Below are 22,165 nucleotides of genomic sequence, written 5' to 3'. Positions count from 1 at the left end.
TTATACTAACGTTATACTAACGTCATGTTTCACCATAATGCACGCCCCACGTCGCAATGATCTGTACACAATTACTGGAAGCTAAAAACGTCCCAGTTATTACATGGCCTGCATACCCAGACATGTCACCCATTGAGCATGTTTGGGATGCTCTGGATCGACGTGTATGACAGCGTGTTCCAGTTCCCGCTGATATCCAGCAACTTCACACAGCCATTGAAGAGGAGTGGAACAACATTCTACAGGCCACAATCAGCCTGATCAACTCTATGTGAAGGAGATGTGTCGTGCTGTGATGTGTCGTGCTGCATGAAGCAAATGATGGTCAAACCAGAGACTGACGCGTACTGATTCACACCCCTACCTTTCTTATTTAAGTATCTGTGACCAACAGATGCATATCTGGACTCTCATGTGAAATCCACAGATTAGGGTCTAACGAATTCATTTAAATTGACTGATTTCCTTATACCAACTCAGTAAAATCTTCAAAATTGTTGCATTTATATTTGTGTTCAGTATAATTAAAATCACAATGGATTCATTTTGAATGAAGCAGCTGCCTGTTAGCTGTCGAGAGTCAGTGGAGTAGCTAGCTAGATATTTTGTGCTAACAAGCAAACTGGAAGTATGGGAAGTGAATTAGATTTCTTCATCTTGCCAGGTAGCTAAGCATTTAGTGTTGTTTGCATTGTGCTGCACTTCCCACCCCATTTGTTTCATATGAAATGTACCGAAGTTACTTTTTCGTAGCAGTTTAGGAGACTGAGGTTAAGGTTAGGAGAAATGATCTAACCTGCTATGAAAATCCCTTTGTGACAAGTCCCCCCCTGCCTGGCTCCATTAGCTAGCGAACTAATGAGCAGGTGCACATTATCAAACTGAACCTAAAAGTTCCTTCAAGCGCAAAACTCCATCCCTAGATGTAAATGGTCAAGAGTATTCTTATTGCCAGATCTGTTTTCCGTGTCAGCCACTGCATGTGCTTCTTCAACAATTAAGTAAAAAAATAGAGGGCTTCCCGAGTGGTGCAGCGGTCTAGAGCCGTCACTACAGATCCAGGTTCGATCCCGGGCTGTATCACAACTGGCTGTAATCGGGAGTCCCATTGGGAGGCGCACAATTGACCCAGCATCGTCTGGGTTAGGGGAGGGTTTGGCCAGGGTAGGCCGTCATTGTAAGTAACAATTTGTTCTCAACTACCTGGTTAAAAAAAAATGTAACAAAATATAAAAAGTCATTTTCCCGATAAATATTTATTTAATGGGATCAAGTGACAGTATCGATCACATCTTTCATCTTTTCCAAAGACAGCTCAGTTAAATATTAACAAATTTACAATCATGAGGAATGTAAAAAAAATAATAATAATATCCCATCCCATCAGGACCTTCCCGAGTGAGTGAAAGGTGGCCAATGGCCATCAATGTCTTAACTTAGCCTGATCTGTTGGACAAGACCACACAAACAGATCTGGGACCCGGCTAGTCTTCACTGACCGTTGGTGACTCTTGGCCAGCTGGTGGTGGTCTTGGCTATCCAGACTGAATCACACCGTTTCACTGTCGCAATGACTAATTCGTAGATAATGGAGTGAAACATACAGAATTAAGCTAAATGCAGTCGGAATTTCAAGGCTAGGACTTGGTTGGCCATAGGTGGTCTTGGTTGTGGCTCAGCCCCAGGATAGGTCCATCATGACACCCACACTCATTTAGTGCTTTATAATTCATCTTTATCTGTTACCTGTATGGGAAAGAGGAAGGAAAAAGGTTAGTAACAGGACTTAGTGTGGATACTGGCCTAAACATAGTTGTTGTACTTAGAAAACATACCACTTCATCCTCATCTTGAATTTCCTCTTCTTCCTCAGCCTCCGCTGCCTCTTCAGGCTCCTCCTCTGGCTCCTCAACCTGTTCGTTGAGGTCTACGTTCATACTGAGCCGCAGCATGCGTTCAATCCTGTCTCCATAGGCCTTGGTGTCTTGAAGCTGGTAGCCTGAACGCAGCGTGGCCGTCTCAAACAACACCATGGCCAGGTCTGAGGCAGTCTGGTCCTCGGCGTCAGTCTACAGGGAGAGGAATACAAATAAGTTATGTTTACAGTTCGAGTCATTTAGTAGCAGTGTTAGGGAAGCTATTCTATAGAGTTTACCAAGCTACCAATTACTTCACACTGAAAGTTTAGCTTAATTAAAGCTAACCTTAAAAAGTAAACTATTTACCTGAAATTCTCTTTGAAAAAAGCAGTTTACGACATCCAAACGACTAAATTTTTAACCATCATATGTATATCGGAAATGTCAAGACTACAAATTGTCACTTTGGGGTCATATGTTAACAGAACGTGTAACAACCTAAACACCAAAAACAAATGGACTAAGTGAGAATTAGACAGGGCCCGGTTTCCCAGATAGTGATGGAACTTAGGCTTACGAGTGTTTTAAAGACTAATCGTTCCTACAACGTCCGAAGACTTAACATGCGTTTCCCTAAACACCACGCAGATAGAAAAGTCACTAAGTGAGTCATTGGAGCATGTGTCGATATTGATAGGTTCGGGAAAAAAGGGAACGCTGCCCTCTGATCCGCTTTCTCCATTAAAATCTTACCCTTACATTATTTCACAATACTGACGAGGGATCAGCTCCTAGAGAAAAACAACCACTATTAAAGTGGCTTATTACAATACAACAAAAAAAAAAGCACTAAATCACAGATTTGGCACATGTTCGGCTACACATGAAATATATTGGAGACAAATTACACAGACGTAGCTAAATAGAACATGAAATGCATTTCAATATGACTGAAATAGGCCTATATTCTAGCGTTTATATTTTAATTCAGCCATCTCAGTAAATTTGAATAATCTTTTTATAGGTTGGTTGTATTAAGACAGACAACTTTGTTTTCTAGTCAATTTTGTTCTGAAGTTAAGCAGACAGAGACATAGTATCACATGGTTTATGTTCGATTACGAGCATTTTCAAGCACAACGTTAATAACGATGATTTTGGGAAACCGCTCTGAGATTTAACGATGCTACTACGAAGGTTCTAACGACCAACTTAGCCTTAAATATGCTTTTGGGAAACTGGGCCCAGGTCTGATGCCAAAAAGGAAATTGCCTACTTCACAACTTTTTTAGCAAAAATTAAATATGGGTGTAGTTTGCTACACTGTTACATGGAGAGAAAAAAAATGAACTACTGAAAACACTACCTAGATATGAATTATGTTCAACTACCACCAAGCTACTGCAAAATTAAGTTAAATTACATGTAGTTCACTACTCCAACACTATTATCAGACACTTGTCGAGGGTGACACCCAGTTAGTGTATTGAACTAAAAACAGTAATGACTGCCCACAGATCACCAGACTGACAGCAACATGTACCATTTCAGTTGTCAGTGTCTATCAGTGAGCTCCCAAAAGTTTTGGGAGAGTGACATGTAATGGAAGGATAAAATGAGGTTAAAGCGCAGACTCCGCTTTAAAATTGGAGGCCATTCATATCGGTTGAACCATTTAGAAATTACAGCACTTTTTGAACCTAGTCAGCATTTTAGGGGACCAAAAAGTATTGGGACAATTTTACTTGTGTACTAAAGTAATAAACCATTGAGTATTTGGTCCCATAGTCATAGCACACAATGACAAGATCAAGCTTGTGAGTACAAATTTGTTGGATGCTTTTTGTCGTTTCAGATTTTGTGCCCAAATAGAAATTAATGGTCAATAATGTATTGTGTCATTTTGGAGTCACTTATTGTAAAGAATATATGTTTCCAAACACTTCTACATTAATGTTGATGCTACTATGATTATGGATAATCCTGAATGAGTGAGAGTGCGACGCACAACAAAAACGGTATCCTCCCCTGTTGTTGTAATGGTGAGATGTTAGCATTTCTTGGGGGGGTATGATGTGTTAAACTTTCTCACCTCATCATTATTCACGATTCAGTTAGGATTATCCGTAATCATGGTAGCATCCACATTGATGTAGAAGTGTTTAGAAACATCCTATTCCCAATAGAAGTGACTCCAAAATGAATACATTTACCGTTTATTTCTAAATCGTGCACAAAATCAAACAACCAAAACAAACACATTTGTAGAGTCAAAAGCTTAATTTAGTCATTGCATGTTATGAACATGGGACCAAACACTGAACTTTAATCCACATAAATGAAATTGTTCCAATACTTTGTCCCCTAAAATGGGGGGGGGGGGGGGCAATTATTTACAAAAAGTGCTGTAATCTAAGCGTTTCACCTAATCTGGATGAAAATACCCTCAGATGAATACTGAGTCTGCACTTTAACCTCAGTCATAACATCATTTCAAATTCAAAGTGCTGGAGTACAAAGAAAAAAAAAAAAAAAAAAGGGTACAGTCCCAATACCTTTGGAGCTCTGTATAATGGATCAATAATATTGTGTTATTACAGACATCACTCAACTGATGAGATACGTTCTCTGGCTTGGACCACATTGGCGCCACTCAATAATCAGGTTGAGATGCAGTATTATGAACACAGCTTCACAAGGTTGTGTGTACGTGGTACTTACAGAAATGCGTTTCAGCATTTCCTTGATGAGAGGGTGCTTTGGGTTGATCTCTAATGTTTTCTTCTGGCTTGCGTAATAACTGGAAATACAAAGCAGAACACAACATAAGAGATCAAGAAGGGTCACAAAACAAAGGGTGGTATTTAAAGTGAGATCCAGGTTTAACTCAAATATTCATGCAAGTCTCCCATTGACAGATTGAGCTTTTGTGTAACATCAACACTTCAGAACGCTACCCGAAGTGCATAGTGATCACTCACTTTGTGGACACGTCTTTCCCTGTCTGGTAGGCCTGTGCCTTCATGATCCTCTCCATGTTACCGGACCAGCCGTACTGGCTGGCTACCAGGGCACAGGGAGACTTGGTCAGCCTCTGGGACAGGATAGCCTTCTCAATCTAAAGAAAAAATAAAATTGGCAAATATGAAACAGTTTCCCACAATATATGACAAGTAGCCTAGTGGTTAGAGTGTTGGGCCAGTAACCAAACGTTTGCTAGATCGAATCCCCAAGCTGACAAGGTAAAAATCTGTCCTTCTCCCCCTGAAGGCAGTTAACCCACTGTTCCTAGGCAGTCATTGTAAATTAGAGTTTGTACTTAAGACTTGCCTACTAAAAAAAAAAAAATTACAATTAAACATTTCATCCCAAAACATTTAGGGCCGGCTTCACCATTGAGCATGTTTTTAATCATGACAAGGGCTGTTGCGGTGACCATATTACTGCCACACTGGCAGTCATGAGTCATATGTCTTCGGAAAGTATTCAGACCTTGACTTTTTCCACATTTTGTTACATTACAGCCTTATTCTAAAATGGATTAAATGAATACAAATCTTCAGTAACTACACAAAACCCCATAGACAGAGCAAAAGCAGGTTTAGAAAAAAACCTGAAATACCTTCACATAAGTATTCAGACGATTGGCTATGAGACTCAATTGAGCTCAGGTGCATCCTGTTTCCATTGATCCTTGAGATGTCTACACCTTGGAGACTACCTGTGGTAAATGCAATTGCTTGGACATGATTTGGAAAGGCACACCTGTCTATATAAAAAAGGTCCTACAGTTGGCAGCGCATGTCAGAGCAAAAACCAAGCCATGAGGTCGAAGGAATTGTCCGTAGAGCGCTGAGACAAGATAATGTCAGATAACAAATATGGGGAACGGTAGCAATACATTTCTGCAGCATTGAAGGTCCCAAGAACAGTGGCCTGCATTCTTAAATGGAAGAAGTTTGAAACCACCAAAATGCCTAGAGCTGGCAGCCTAGCCAAACTGAGCAAACGGGGGAGATGGGCCTTTGTCAGGGAGGTGACCAAGAACCTGATGATCAATGACAGCTCTAGAGTTCCTCTGTGGAGATGGGAGAACCTTCCATAAGTACAAACGTCTCTGCAGCACTCCACCAATCAGGCCTTTTACTGAGGAGTGGCTTCCGTCTGGCCACTCTACCATAAAGGCAAATGACAGTTTTCCACAAGGCAACGAAAGACTCCGACAATGAGAAACAAGATTCTCTGGTCTGATGAAACCAAGATTGAACTCTTTGGCCTGAATGCCAAGCATCACATCTGGAGGAAACCTGGCACCATCCCTACAATGAAGCATGGTGGTGGCAGCATCATGCTGTGAGGATATTTTTCAGTGGCAGTGACTGGAAGACTAGACAGGATTGAGGGAAAGAGGAACGGAGTAAAGTGCAGAGAACCTGCTCCAGACATCAGACCGGGGTGAAGGTTCACCACCTTCACACAGCCAAGACAACGCAGGAGTGGCTTTGGGATAAGTCTCTGAATGTCCTTGAGTTTCCCAGCCAGAGCCCGGACTTGAACCCGATCGAACATCTCTGGAGAGACCTGAAAATAGCTGTGCAGCGACGCTCACCATCCAACCTGAGCTGGAGAGGGTCTGCAGAGAAGAATGGGAGAACCTCCCAAAATACAGGTGTGCCAAGCTTGTAGCGTCATACCCAAGACGCTCGGCTGTAATCGCTACCAAAGGTGATTCAACAGAGTACTTAGTAAAGGGTCTGAATAATTATGTACATTTAATATTTCCATTTTCTTAACCTGTTTTTGCTTTGTCATTATGGGGTATTGAGTGTAGGTTGATGAGGAAAAAACAATACATTTTTGAAAAACACTGTAACCTAACAAAATGTGTAAGTCATGGGGTCTGAATACTTTCCCTATGCACCAACTGCAGTAAAATCCCACGTGACCGTTGAGTCACAGTAATGTATTTTTATGCACTCTGCACATGATTTGGTAGTACCCATCCTGCTAACGACCATCAGGTCCTTATGGCCTGGTACGTCGGGCTCTATTGTCCTAACCACCGACGTCAGTGCAAATAAAATCTAAACGTCTATCCACGAGTCAGAAGCTCTAGGGGCTGCTGTTGGTTCATTGTGCAGGGCGGCTTTTGGAGCTTAAGCAAAAATGTGAATTTGAATAACCTAGCAATTGTTTTTTAATAAATATATTAAGTGACATTACCTTCAGCTATACAGAAACTCACTGAGTTTCCATCTCCTCCCGCTCCTTTATTCCCTTATACAAAGCGCAAAGGGGCTCTCAGCAGTTTAGTGAAATATGTTACTGTCGTGATTCAAAATAAACGCAGCAAAACAATAAACGGCCTCACTGGCAACTGCGTATATTTCAGCAAACTCAACATGTGGAAAAATTTGTATGAACATAATTCAGCAATAGATCCAACAGGTCCCAGGAGTGCTCAATGGGAATGAGATCCGGGCTCTTCGCTGGCCATGGCAGAACACTGACATTCCGGTCTTGCAGGAAATCATGCACAGAACGAGCAGTATGGCTGGTGGAATTGTCATGCTGGAGGGTCATGTCAGGATGAGCCTGCAGGAAGGGTACCACATGAGGAGGATGTCTTCCCTGTAACGCACAGTGTTGAGATTGCCTACAATGACAAACTCAGTCCGATGATGCTGTGACACACCGTCCCAGACCATGACGGACCCTCCACCTCGATCCAGCTCCAGAGTACAGGCCTCGGCGTAACGCTCATTCCTTCGATGATAAATGCAAATCCGACCATCACCCCTGGTGAGAAAACCGCCGACTCGTCAGTGAAGAGCACCTTTTGCCAGTCCTGTCTGGTCCAGCGACGGTGGGTTTTTGTGCCCATAGGCGACGTTGTTGCCGTTGATTTCTGGTGAGGACCTGCCTTACAACAGGCCTACAAGCCCTCAGTCCAGCCTCTTTCAGCCTACTGTGGACAGTCTGAGCGCTGATGGAGGGATTGTGCGTTCCTGGTGTAACTCGGGCAGTTGTTGCCATCCTGTACCTGTCCCGCAGGTGTGATGTTCGGATGTACCGATCCTGTGCAGGTGTTGTTACACCTGGTCTGCCACTGCAAGGACGATCAGCTGTCCTTCCTGTAGCGCTGTCTTAGGCGTCTCAGTACGGACATTGCAATTCATTGCCCTAACCACATCTGCAGTCCTCATGCCTCATTGCAGCATGCCTAAGGCACGTTCACACAGATTAGCAGGGACACTGGGCATCTTTCTTTTGGTGTTTTTCAGAGTCAGTAGAAAGGCCTCTTTAGTGTCCTAAGTTTTCATAACTGACCTTAATTGCCTACCGTCTGTAAGCGTTAGTGGTCTTAACGACCGTTCCACAGGTGCATGTTCATTCATTGAACAAGCATGGGAAACAGTGTTTAAACCCTTTACAAATGAAGATCTGTGAAGTTATTTGGATTTTTACAAATGATCTTTTAAAGACAGGGTCCTGAAAAAGGGATGTTACTTTTTTTGCTGAGTTTATTTAATTTTCCAAATTAAGCACTGGCTAGCTGCAAGAACAGGGTTAGAGAGCCCATGGCATACAGTTTGGGCAGAATATCACCTGTCACAGGGAGAGCATGCTCCACAAACAGTTGTTGATGCATGGAGTGAAAATGTTTTTATTTCTCAGCTGCCTACCCGGCATCATTGAAACACACCGGCGGGAAAGAGTGCAGCCTCCATGTCTTCTTTCCCCTGCCCATTTGATAAATGGGCCAGTCTAAATCTAAACTCATTTTACATAATATAGAAGACAAAATTAAATTGAGATCAATCTGATTGGTGAAAAGATGATCACTTGCGAGAACAGCCCGAGGCAAGGAACAATGGTCTAGTCGCATCATGCAACCCATATACATTTTGATGAAGTTTGTATCATTCACAACTCAATTCACCAAATAACCAAATCTAGCCTATAGGACCCGTTTCGGATGATCACTTTTCCACTCAACATAGCCACTTCATATGCACACTCCACAGGAGGCTGGTGAGGGAAGAACAGCTCAATGTCTGGAATAGAGTGGTAGCAATTACTATGAGTCCATCCTCCCCACTTAAGGGGGGAGCTCCGGAATGTGAAACATACCCCTTCTATTTTATCCGGCTAAGTTCAATTATATGTGTGGAGGCCTGGAAATGCTAAACATGTTCATGAGAAGGTAAATTACTGTGAGATCGGCAGTCTTTTGCATGACAACCGGCTGACAAAACGTCATGACCGCCACAGCTCTAATCATGACTAAACAGTCTGGAAAAAAAAAAAAAAGAAGTTGTCTGAAGTCTGGTCTTTCGCATTCATGATCTGCATGTTACCTTGTCCTTGAGGGCGCTGTCCTTCATCCAGGTTGTGAGGGGTTCGTACTCCTTCTCCAGGACCTCCCTGGTCTCCTTTGCCTTGTCGCTCTCGTCAAACTTGATGCCCTCCTTGGCCACGTTCTGGAAGCGCTTACCGTCGAACTCTGGCAAGGCCTGGACACAGTACTCATCCACTGGCTCGGTCAGGTAGATCACCTCATAACCCTTCTTCAACAGACTCTCCACGAAGGGAGAAGACTCAGCCTGGGGAGAGGACATTCCACAAGGGAAGACGAGGTTAATGTTCCTAACCCTCGACTATATTACTCCTTACAGAGCTGCAAAACAAAAGGCCAAGGGGAAGGAGTCGTGAGCGAATTGGGACCAGCCGAGAGTGGTTGATTCAGATTTTCGGAGACAGGACTTTCTTCCTTACCCTCTGTTGAAAATGTCAGAATTCGAGGTAAGGGAGGAAAAGTCAAGGGAAAAGTTAGAGGCTAGCGTTTTAATTCATCCAGTTTATGGTCCACCCTCTACCCACTTCCGTGTAGCTGGTCCCACTTCTTCATCTGTTATACATACCATTACATCAGAGTCACATATACCTACAGTACACTCCCCTCTGTATGTACTTGGACAGTGAAGCAAAAACCTTTAAATTTGGCTCTATACTATATGGAGGGGAGTGTTCAAAGTCAAACTCTACCCACCTCCTTGCGGCTGGTCCCGGCCATGAAGTAGATCTTGTCCTGCTTGTCCTTCATCCGCTCCACGTACTGCTCCAGGCTGGCCAGCACCGTGTCGCTGTTGGAGGTCTGGAAACGTAGCAGTTTGGCCAGACGAGTCCGGTTGGAGTGGTCCTCGATCACGCCCAGTTTAATGTTGGTGCCAAACTCCTTCCAGAACTTCTCATTGTACTGCTCCTCTGCAATCTTCTTTATCATGTCCAGGGTCTTACGCACCAGCTTCTTACGGATGACCTGGATGGGAGGGGAAACGTAAGGGAGGAAGGGGCTTTACTTATGAAGCTCACATCATTAACCAATGTAGTGAATGATAAGTCATTTTATGTTCAAATCATCATCTTCTGTAAGCACCAAAGAGAAGAGATCTGACCAAAACATGTCAGTTAACAGTCTGAACCTGCTCATTTGAGATCGGAGAGGCTCACCTTGAGCAACTTGTGTTGCTGCAGGGTTTCTCTTGACACATTCAGGGGCAGATCATCAGAGTCCACCTAACCAAACAATCACATTATCATAAAATCAGAGAAACTTAAGTGTTAAATGAACTAGCATTAAACTGTACAGCAGGGTTAAATACATTTCTATCCAGTCAATTCAGATCGTAAACAAACGTTTTCAATTTCCTTTATTAAGCCAAGCCTCCATAGGCCCTAGAAGCTCCGTCACTCACCACTCCCCTGACAAAGTTCAGGTATTTGGGCATCATGTCATTGAAATCATCAGTGATGAAGACTCGACGGACAAACAGCTTGATGAAGTCGTTCTTCTTGGTTCCGTACTCGTCGAACATGCCCCTGGGGGCGGCAGCGGGTACAAACAGGATGGACTTGAAGGTGACCTCACCCTCGGCTGTGAAGTGGATGTGGGAGAGGGGCTCATCTGTGTCCTGGAGGGAAGATTGACATTTACATTTAAGTCATTTAGCAGACGCTCTTATCCAGAGCGACTTACAAATTGGAAAGTTCATACATATTCATCCTGGTCCCCCCGTGGGGAATGAACCCACAACCCTGGCGTTGCAAGCGCCATGCTCTACCAACTGAGCCACACGATTGTATTGACAAAATCAATACAATCCAAACACCAATCAAATGTATTGATTTATAAAGCCCTTTTTATATCAGCAGTTGTCAATGTTTTACAGTAAAATAAGACAAGACCCCAAAGAGAAAAAAATAAATGCGCATTAGCTAAGAAACTCAGTGGAAGGAAGAAATGTCAAAAGGAGGTTCAGACTGCATACCTTAGAGAAAGTCTTGTAGAAGGCTTTGTACTCGTCCTCCTCTACTTCTTTGGCTGGTCTCGTCCAGATAGGCTTGATGTCGTTCATCAGCTCCCAGTCCCACACGGTCTTCTCAACCTGGACGAAAGGAATGAAGTTGCTTCGGTATTTAAAAAAAGTCACTAATCAAAATCAAGTTGATGGCTTAGGTGTGCTAGTATTGGGATGGATCAAATACACTGAAGGAGAGTTTTGGGAAACAAAATAAAAACTCATGTTTTAACCTTCTTGGGCTTGTGCTCCTCTTCCTCCACTTCTACCTCTACCTCATCTTCAGTGTCATCTTTCTCCACCTCAGTGTCCTCAATGGGCTCCTCAACAGTCTCTGTCTGGGTAGAGAGAGAAGGGAACACGGCAATTTTATTTCTACAGCTCACTGCTATAAAAACACCATGGGTTGTGCCATTGACAACGAACTATGACGCCCTCAATTGTCTCAAATCCATCCTCTCCATCTGCACTGATCTGAAAACAGACCACATGAAAGCCAGTCTAATGATGAGCAACTACCATCAATGTTTCCAATCAGTGCAGATGAGGACAGGATATCATGTACAGTAAATTATAGTATAGTTCCACTCCTATACCTTGCTGGCCCAGATGTAGATGGGGAAGTTGATGAACTGTGAGTATTTCTTGACCAGGTTCTTGATGGTTTCCAGCTCCAGGTAGTCTGTAGCCTCCTCCTTCATCACCAACCTGGAAGAGTAAAACAAATGCTAAATGCAAGGCTTTGTACATCGATTTCATTAAGCTTCTGTCCCGTATGATCTTATCTTTCAATGCTACATAAGTAGTTCATTGGAATCATGGCCGCTGTATGAATACCATCACCTAGTATTCAAAACTGAAATACTTGGCGCACTGCCAGATGGGCGGGGTTTTCACTTTTGGGAGTATGCCATTGGAGGCACTTACGTGATGGTGGTGCCCCTGCCGAGCGTATCCCCGCGAGGGTCCTCAATGACAGAAAACTCATTGGAGTCAGACTCCCAGATGTGCTGTGTGCCGTTGTTGTGCTTTGAAGACACGATCACCTTGTCGGCAACCAGGAAGGTGGAGTAAAAGCCCACGCCGAACTGGCCAATAAGCTCAGAGGTGGACTGGCCCTCGGTTTCAATCTCCGTCATCTTGTTGAGGAACTCGCTGGTGCCCGACTTGGCGATGGTACCCAGGTTCTTAACCAAGTCCTCTTTGGTCATGCCGATGCCCGTGTCAGTGATGTGGAGCATGTTCTTCTCTTTGTCCATCTGGGGAGGAGAAAATTAAGAAGAAAGCTCAAGCTCAGAAGTCCTAATAGTATTCATCTTACGATTCCCAAGTCTTGTGGAATGGATCAGTCAAAAACATTGACAAAGTTAAGGCGTTTGGCTCCTCAATTCAGCTTTACTTGATTCCGTGCATCCTCTAACAGTCTCAAAACCCACTGGAGAAGGTCTGAAAGGAGGAACTTTGGACATTCTCCAGTACGGATTGTGAGTTGAGATTGAACCTGTGAAGACCATGAAAATCACCTTGATCTTGATGGTGAGCTCCTCATTGGCTGCCAGTGCATCCTCGTTGGTCAGAGACATCAGTCTGATCTTATCCAGAGCATCAGAGGCGTTGGATATCAACTCCCTCAAGAAGATCTACAACACACAAGGATTAAAGGATGGTTATGGTTGACTTATACCCATTTGCCCCCTTGGTTTAATTAAATCCACAATCTGTATTTAGGGACCGCTCTTTCAAAAGGATAGCCTACACAGTTCATATCAGGCAGGTGTGCCATTAGCGATACACATTATTCTGTAGGCTTACTGATGTAGCATAGTAGTTAGGCCAGTGGCTTCCAAACTAGGGCTTGGGTTACCTGATATAAGAAGTCTTAAATCATTGTAATGTGGTTAACCTTCATTTAAAATGATTCCAATCTAAAAATTAAAATTCAGCTTGTGAGCACCGTTAGATCATGGGGAAAGGCTACACTTGAATCATTCCCACGGTGAATGGCTAAACCCACTACGCTATGAAACCACACACTAATTGCAGAGACTGATATTACCGGCCGCAGTTGATTAGGGATGGTCATATGACCTTTGACTGTTCCAAGTACTGGCATGATTTTTTTGGAGGGCTACAAAATAAAATTTATATAAGCCATTTTTAGAAACGTAACATTTCACTACACGCCAACAATGCCTAATTTATCATAACAATTACAGATAACGAATCCTAATTGCCTCATTTTCAGTCAATAAAGTGTTATTTAAAATTAATTTATTGAAACTAATATCAACTGGCTATATTGTGGAACACGATCTTCAAAAAAGGCAGTAACGTCAGCAGTGTACCACTTGTAGAAGCCTATGGTTGTGCAATGGCATGGCCTTGTTTTGTAAATTTAACAGACAATCCGCTCTTATTTCCCGAGCCCTTATCACACCCAAGACACATTTTTTGGTGAAAAAAAATATGTTATACAGAATAAAATAGGTCAGACTAGACCGAAGTGATTCACATCTCATGTCAAGAACAGTTAATCAAAGAGTAATCATTTGAAACAGGGCTCAATTTGGAAAGTTGAAAGAAATCTCATGGTTACAAACCAAAAATCGGTCTTTCCAACATACAGACGATCGATTTAGTTAATTAAGCCTGTTCTGAATTTTCTAAATGGATTAACGATTCTACATTGAACACTATGGGGATGAATTATGGCCAGGACATCTGTTTGGTGATTAGGCCTAGGCTTAATGATTCTGATGAAAAATAGACTGTCTTTATCAAACTAATGTTTTAGCATATTTTCAGTGTGGAACCGGTCTGTCTAGTGGGGGGGTAATAGCCTAGGTTAACCAATTTGAAAATACCACTAGTAGTTGCAAAGTAGGGTCGCCACTAACATTAGTTACCACAGCCACGAAGTCATAAACCCTGTCCATTTCTACAATGTAGCTTCTTAACTTAACCACAGTGTTAACCTTAAGACCAAAACGCACATTATTGCATTTATAAATTTTTGGTGGCTGTGGTAACTAGTGACAACCGCAAAGTAGCCTAATGCCTCGATCACGCCGACAGAGTCATTGGCTGTGTTTGAATACCCACACTAACATACAGTATACTACATACTTAATGAGAACACACTACTGTTAATTCTTTAGTATACTGTAAACAAACGGTATCGTTTCAGTTGAGCATACTAGAGCGTCGCCTGTCTACCGGAAGTTGATGCTGTTGCTATGCAACCTCTGCTAACTTTTTAGCATAACAAATGACTAGCAAACATTTGACAATTTCAGGTGTGTACGTAAAGTCAATCTGTAGTGCTAGAGCGCGTTCTGGGCATTCGTTAATCCAGAGCGTTCAGAGCGCACACTGGCCGAGGAGTAGGGTCGGGCAGAGCATCCAACTGCAGTCAAGCACCCAAGCTAACTGGCTAACGTTGGCTAGCTACTTCCAGACAGAGAACACTGACCATTTTACACGCCATAGCAGAGCTGGTTAGGCTGTTTATGTTATCCAGAGCGTTGGTGACTTACTGTGCTACTGGCAACAATTACGCTTTTTTGCTGACGTTTACTGACACCAGTCATATTCAGAGTAGATGCTCTGAAACCGGAGTAGATGGCCAGAATTAACAATGTCCATCGAAACGGACAACGACTATACCACTTGTGAATAATCAAGTCAATAAAAATTGGTTAGTTAATATACTGCCTGGCAAGTTGATGTATTAGTATCCATCTAACGTTAGGTAACTAGCTAACATACCTGTACATACTGCTGTAGTGCTATGCGGTTCGTAAGGATAGTTTAGCTAACAAATTGTAAGCCAACATAACATTTGAAAATCAAGTCAATGAATTTGTAGTCGCTCAGACTTCAGCAGCATACTTCGTCATTTTCATCAAATCTGAAAACATTACATAAGTACAGACAGTGTCCTCTGTGTATAATTCGTATTTAGTACGACACCCGGAAACTTTTAACATACTATATCCATACTATGACCACTGTGCATACTAAAAACAAAAAACAAACGTCCTCTCCCTGTCAACGGCGTTTATTTTCAGCAAACTTAACATGTATTTGTATGAACATAACAAGATTCAACAACTGGAGCCAAACTGAACAAGTTCCAGACGTGTGACTAACAGAAACGGAATGTGTACCTGAACAAGGGGGGGGGGGGGGGGGAAAACAAAAAGAAAGTTTCTGCAATGCATCTCCTCATGGACTGCACTAGATTTGCCAGTTCTTGCTGTGAGATGTTACCCCACTCTTCCACCAAGGCACCTGCAAGTTCCCAAACATTGGGGGGGGGGGGGGGGGAAATGGCCCTAGCCCTCCGACCCAACATGTCCCAGACGTGCTCAATTGGATTGAGATCCGGACTCTTCGCTGGCCATGGCAGAACTGATAATAAGTCTGCCAGAGCAGAGGCAGTAGGTATGATCACGCGTTATATTGATAGGTACGTGAATTGGACCATATTGTCGCCCTGCCGGAGCATTCGAAAAATAACTAGTGCTTTTGGGTGTACGGGAAATGTGAGTAAAAAGTAGATTTTCTTCAGGAATGTAGCGGAGTAAAAGTAAAAGTTGCCAATAGTCAAGTACAGCTACCCCAAAACACTACTTAACAAGTACCAACGTATTTTTACTTAGTTACTTTACACCACTACAAATGACTGATTGGCTGAGAGAAAAGCATGATAAGATTGTGGGGGCTGTTTTGTTAAACTTCAGTGCAGCTTTCGACATCAATCATAGTCTGCTGCTGGAAAAACATGTGTTATGGCTTTACACCCCCTGCTATATTGTGGACAAAAAGTTACCTGTCTCACAGAACATGTTCTTTAATAAAAGCATCCAACATAATCCAGGTGAAATCAGGAATACCCCAGGTCAGCTGTCTAGGCCCCTTACTTTTTTCAATCTTTACTAATGACATGCCACTGGCTTTTTTGTAAAGCCAATGTGTATGTATGCGGATGACTCAACACTATACAAGTCAGCTACTACAGCAACTGAAATGACTGCAAAACTTAGAGCTGCAGTTAGTGTCAGATTGGGTAAAAATAAGTTCTGAAATATTTAAACTAAAAGCATCGTATTCAGGACAAAATCATTCATTAAACCTCAACTAAACCTAGTAATGAATGTGGAAATTGAGCAAGTTGAGGTGACTAAACTGCTTGGAGTAATCCTGGATTGTAAACAGTCATGGTCAAAACATGTTGATACAACAGTATCTAAAAACAGAAGTCTTTCCATATAAAGCACTGCTCTGCCTTAACACTATCAACAAAGCAGGTCCTAGTTGTGTCACGGGGGGTCATAGAAAAATTACAATTGGCTCAGAACAGGGCAGCACGGCTGCCTCTTAAAAGTACACAGGGCGCTAACGAAAATATGCATGCCAATCTCGCATGGCTCAGTGGAAACGAGATTGACTTAATCACTACTTGTTTTTGTAAGAAGTAGTGACACCCATGCATACCCCACAAGACATGCCACCAGAGGTCTCTTCACAATCCTTAAGTCCAGAACAGACTATTGGAGGCGCATAGTACTACATGGTCCTATTCCACATCAGGTAACTGATGCAAGCAGTAGAATCAGGTTTAAAAAACAAAAATACAGCTTGTGGAGCAGCGGGAACTGAAGACACAAAGGTACAGACACATACGCACACAAGCGCTACACACACGTACATTGTAATATTGTTGTGTGGTAGATATGTAGTGGTGTAATATTGTTATATGTACGGATTTCTCTTTTAGTGTTTGGACCCCAGGAAGAGTAGTTGCTGCCTTGGCAACAGCTAATAGGCATCCCTAATAAATACAAATCGGCATGCCAGACATGAGGATAACAGACTTCAACGTTTGACCAAAATCATTTAATAACTAATTAGTTAACAAGCTAGCTAACCAGTCAAACCACAAGCAATGTTTAGAATAGGCCACCTATTTAGTGTCCTTGTCTATCAAATTTTGTAGGCTACCTTACTTGCTCCTCCACCCCATCTGGCAACGGTCCGATTCGCATTGGCACAAGCCTCATGTGCGCAGAGTGGCACATATGGAGCTCTCTAGCATCTTGGAAGTGCACCTCAGTAGGAGTACCATTTGATGTTAAAAAATTGTTTGCCATGGTGGCAACAATTAAGCAGCTGCATTATAGAGGAAACAAATCTCCGGTCACATTTTAGACACTAAAATGTAATACATTTGAATGCCTTTAACTTATAACAATATCTAAAACACACAGGACGGCAGGTTAGTTAGCTCCTCCTCAAATAACATTAAATGGCTTCAGGATAAGGCTGCAAAATTCCTGAAATGACAGTTGGAGGATTACCAGAATCAGGAGGGAATAATCAGGAAGGGAACCCTTCAGCGGGGAATCCTCCAATTTTGGGGATGTTTTCATTATCTTTCAAGTCTACTTCACGATAAGGGCTGTTCCCCAGCCTGTTTGTGCGTGAGTGTTTGTCCCCAGCCACCGCCACTCACCTCCTTGTTCTTGTAGAGGGAGTTGATGATAAGTTTCATCATGCGGTTGACCTCTGCCTGGAAGACATGTTTCTCAGATTTCTCTCTGATCTCTTTTATCTGAGCTGCGTTCAGCCCGTCCAGCTGGATAGACTCCTCCTCCCTGGAGGAGGAGTAGAAAATTAGTGATATTGAAAGGATTAATTAAGCACTTAAGTCAATGACCACTGTCAACACATTTCTGTTCCCTAGATAATGCTTTCAACATTGCTGACAAGAATTTGATTTAAAGGGCTGATTCACAGTCAGCAATGTAGACCATGGGCATGACTCCTGGTCAAGAATCTACCACCAGGGGTATTTCTTAAATTTAACCTATATTTACCTAGGCAAGTCAGTTAACAAATTCTTATTTACAGTGAAGGCTGACCCCAGCCAAACCGTCAACTAACCCAAAAGACACAGGTTCAATTGTGCACCGCCCTATAGGATTCCTGATCACAGCCAGTTGTGATACAGCCCAGGATCAAACCCAGGTCTGTAGTGACACCTCTAGCACTGAGATGCAGTGCCTTAGAACGCTGAGCCACTCAGGGCCTTCTGAGGCCTAGTCCAAAAGGTCAAAGCATAGTGACATGTCAAAGTGTACGGTGTCATTTTCTGTCATCTGTTCAAATACTGTACACAGATCAAGGTTGAGTTCATTAGGGCACAAAACAGAAAAAGTTGTAAAGCATACACTTGTCAGTTTCCTTTCGGTGCCTAATGAATACAACCCAGCTGTGAGATGCTATGACCTCCCCTATGAATCTAGTTCCTCAAGTTTCTGACCTACCTCTGCACCACTTCGTCATCTGTTTTGGAACCATCTCTGCTTTTTCCCAGATCATCTTCCACAGTACCATCAATGTCAAGTCCATCCTCTGCTCTCACAGATGCTGAAATTAGAACAGAGTAGTTAAGAAAACACTTAAGTTAATGGACTTACCTTAAGGGCCAGCTATTCAGAGGCTGAATGTGTATCTAGTTACCTGTATCTAAGTATTTTTCAATCCAGCAAACTAATTGCATGCAATCTATAACTAAACAGCTTTATTACTTAGATGCATTTCCTGTATTCTGGTTACAACAAACTGAGATAACTAGGATGAACAAACCAAGACTAGCAGGAAATAAATACTGTAATCAGAGAGGGTGTAGCGCTATGGGGTTACTAGCTAACCAACTATAAAGCTAGGAAGAGGAGCGATGTTTGCTTGTACCTGTAAGGATACTTTCAGAAACACGTGTGAAGTGAACACATCTCCTTGAATCAATTCCAATGAATAAAAACGTTAATTCATACAAACAAAAAGCCCAAATGATATCCATATCTAGGTACCTATTCGTTTGAATTGCAAGGTTGCATTTTAGCTAGCCAGCCATCTAGTTTACCTGGCTACAAATGAAGGAACTCGAGTTCAAGAGCTAGACAGCTCATGTGGATGAATGCAGTTAATAACACAACATATTCCTCAGATACTCACCGAATGCTAAATGTGCACAGAGCAGCCCAATGAACCAAATCCGCTTCATTTTGTGAAATATGATTCAAAGAAGCCCAGCTCTTCAGAAAAAAGCCGGGATCAACACAATCAACGATGCCTTGAAAGGGAAGAATGACAAACTCGCACTCCCACCAAAAGCGCTCCGTTTAATACCCCCATAACGGACCAATCACAGGACAACACGCACAAACCTCAGCCAATAGCAGCAGGACATTTCACTATCTACAGGACATTTTTTCTCCCAATAAATGTCTTCCATGTACAATTTAACACGTGTCTTGTAACCATTAGCAAAATAATTATTTTTGTGGTTCTAGTTGAGGCAGCAAAGATTATTGCTCAACAATGTCTACGCATGTTGCTCAATCAGTGGTTGTAGATAATAACTTGTATTGTAATGATGGTTATTGATCAATGTTCTATTTATTCACTATAATGATGTTTTGTTCACTTACGGAAGCTCATAGCCTACCAAACATTCATAATGCAAAACATAAGAAACATTCATTCACGCAATAAAGAAAAGCAGAGCGATAGGATATTTTAGGGACATAAATCTATGCATATGCAGGAGGTATGAGCAGACATGTTTACCACAGTCAGCTCAGTAGCATCTAGGTTTCTGGGATAACCTGACATTTTTGATATGATTAATGGATAGATCATTGTATCTGCAGTAGACTGTCGGTTGTCTGCAGCTTCAACATCCAACCACAGGTGGTGGTCAGGAATAATTTTTATTAAGTGGTGATAATGCTGTGTGTTTGTGTGTGTGTGTGTGTGTGTGTGTGTGTGCATGTGTGCTTGCGTGTGTTTGTAGCCTATTTTGAGGAACATGAGCTGTATATATCCCTTCAATTACAACTTCTGAATTTTCTGCATGTCATGCCGTTCAATATTTTAGAAAATTGAAAATTGGTTAAATAGCTCTTACACAGCCTGGAGGTGTGTTGGGTCATTGTCCTGTTGAAAAACAAATTATGGTTCTTCTAAGGGCAAACCAAATGGGATGGCGTATCGTTACAGAATGCTGTGGTAGCCATGCTGGTTAAGTGTGCCTTGAATTCTAAATAAATCACTGACAGTGTCACCAGCAAAGCACCCCCACACCATCACAAATCCTCCTCCGTGCTTCACGGTGGGAACTACACATTCGGAGATCATCCGATTTCCACCAGTCTAATGTCCATTGCTTGTGTTTCTTGGCCCAAGCAAGTCTCTTCTTATTGGTGTCCTTTAGTAGTGGTTTCTTTGCAGCAATTCGACCATGAAGGCCTGATTCACACAGTCTCCGCTGAACAGTGGATGTTGAGATATGTATGTTACTTGAACTCTGTGAAGCATTTATTTGGGCTGCAATTTCTGAGTCTAATAACTCTAAGGAATTTATCCTCTTCAGCAGATGTAACTCTGGGTCTTCCTTTCCTGGGGCGGTCCTCATGAGAGCCAGTTTCATCATAGCGCTTGATGGTTTTTGCGACTGCACTTTTCAGTATTGACTGACCTTCATGTCTTAAAGTAATGATGGACTGTCGTTTCTCTTTGATTATTTGAGCTGTTCTTGCCATAATATGGACTTGCTCTTTTACCAAATAGGGCTATCTTCTGTCTACCACCCCTACCTTGTGTAACAGTATAACTTTACGTCCGTCCCCTCGCCCCGACCCGGGCGCGAACCAGGGACCCTCTGCACACATCAACAACAGTCACCCACGAAGCATCGTTACCCATCGCTCCACAAAAGCCGCGGCCCTTGCAGAGCAGGGGGAACCACTACTTCAGGGTCTCAAAGCGAGTGACGTCACCGATTGAAATGCTATTAGCGCGCAGCACCGCTAACTAACTAGCCATTTCACATCCGTTACACTCACCCCCCTTTCGACCTCCTCCTTTTCCGCAGCAACCAGTGATCCGGGTCAACAGCATCAATGTACAGTATAACTTTAGACCGTCCCATCGCCCCAGGCGCGAACCAGGGACCCTCTGCACACATCAACAACAGTCACCCACGAAGCATCGTTACCCATCGCTCCACAAAAGCCGCGGTCCTTGCAGAGCAAGGGGAACCACTACTTCAGGGTCTCAAAGCGAGTGACGTCACCGATTGAAATGCTATTAGCGTGCAGCACCGCTAACTAACTAGCCATTTCACATCCGTTACACATCCGTTACACCGTTACTCACAACACAACTAATTGGCTCAAACGCATTAAGAAGGAAAGAAATTCCACAAATACATTTTTACAAGATACACCTGTTAATTGCAATTCATTCCAGGTGACTACTTCATGAAGCTGGTTGAGAGAATGCCAAGCGTGTGCAAAGCTGTCATCAAGGCAAATTTGAAGAATCTCAAATCTAAAATATATTTTGATGTGTTTAACACTTTTTTGGTTACTACATGATTCTATATGTGTTATTTCATAGTTTTGATGTTTTCACTATTATTCTACCATGTAGAAAATAGTAAAAATAAAGAAAAACCATGGAATGAGTAGGTGTGTCAAAACTTTTGACTGGTACTGTACGTCTCGTGTCTGAGCCGTTGAATTGCAACTCCGCTTTGTCTCTTTACTGACGTTTTGCATGTTTGATTGCCTTACGGAGGGAATAACTACACTGTTTGTATTCAACCGTATTCCCAGTCACCTTGCCATGGTTAAATGCGGGTGTTCGCTGTGATGCCCCTCAGCCTGCAGTGAATGTCATTCATCAGAGGGATCCTGAGATACTATTAGTGAAGAAGGTAGACTTTGTTGCGTTTATTGCGCAAATTATAAATTATACTGGACAAACTAAAACATTTTTTTTAAATAATAGAAATCATTGTGAAGGTGGCAAAAATATTTTGGGATCTTCAGGACTTCACGGAGGAAACGTTACAGGGAATAATGAATGAAG

General features: G+C 42.5%; 1 protein-coding gene across 1 annotated transcript; it reads right to left on the bottom strand.

The window, feature by feature from the left end:
* Nucleotides 1-1,239: 1,239 nt before the first annotated feature.
* On the bottom strand, nucleotides 1,240-19,388 carry LOC111952440 (endoplasmin). The gene is made up of 16 exons (XM_023971105.3): nucleotides 19,244-19,388; nucleotides 18,553-18,655; nucleotides 17,739-17,880; nucleotides 12,745-12,861; nucleotides 12,149-12,480; nucleotides 11,818-11,929; nucleotides 11,455-11,559; nucleotides 11,192-11,308; nucleotides 10,619-10,834; nucleotides 10,374-10,439; nucleotides 9,913-10,182; nucleotides 9,221-9,466; nucleotides 4,841-4,977; nucleotides 4,581-4,659; nucleotides 1,836-2,069; nucleotides 1,240-1,746 (listed from the first exon to the last, which is right to left on the bottom strand). Exons 1-16 carry the CDS (start codon nucleotides 19,290-19,292, stop codon nucleotides 1,723-1,725), a joined length of 2,349 nt encoding a protein of 782 aa, XP_023826873.1. The 5' UTR covers nucleotides 19,293-19,388; the 3' UTR covers nucleotides 1,240-1,722.
* Between the last annotated feature and the right edge of the window lie 2,777 nt (nucleotides 19,389-22,165).

The sequence above is a fragment of the Salvelinus sp. IW2-2015 genome, linkage group LG26 (genome assembly GCF_002910315.2).
Source record: "Salvelinus sp. IW2-2015 linkage group LG26, ASM291031v2, whole genome shotgun sequence".
NCBI classification, from domain to species: Eukaryota; Metazoa; Chordata; class Actinopteri; order Salmoniformes; family Salmonidae; genus Salvelinus; species Salvelinus sp. IW2-2015.
Note: the sequence above shows the minus strand (reverse complement) of the source record. Positions and strands in the feature narration are given on the sequence as shown.

What these genes read in the sequence shown, in the direction of transcription:
- LOC111952440 (XM_023971105.3), bottom strand. Translation starts at nt 19,292, where the DNA reads ATGAAGCGGATTTGGTTCATTGGGCTGCTCTGTGCACATTTAGCATTC. An exon ending in GGCAGGGGCACCACCATCAC is followed by an intron (nt 11,930 to 12,148) that starts GTAAGTGCCTCC and finishes TTACTCTTCCAG; the next exon opens with GTTGGTGATGAAGGAGGAGG. An exon ending in TCTACATCTGGGCCAGCAAG is followed by an intron (nt 11,560 to 11,817) that starts GTATAGGAGTGG and finishes CTCTCTACCCAG; the next exon opens with ACAGAGACTGTTGAGGAGCC.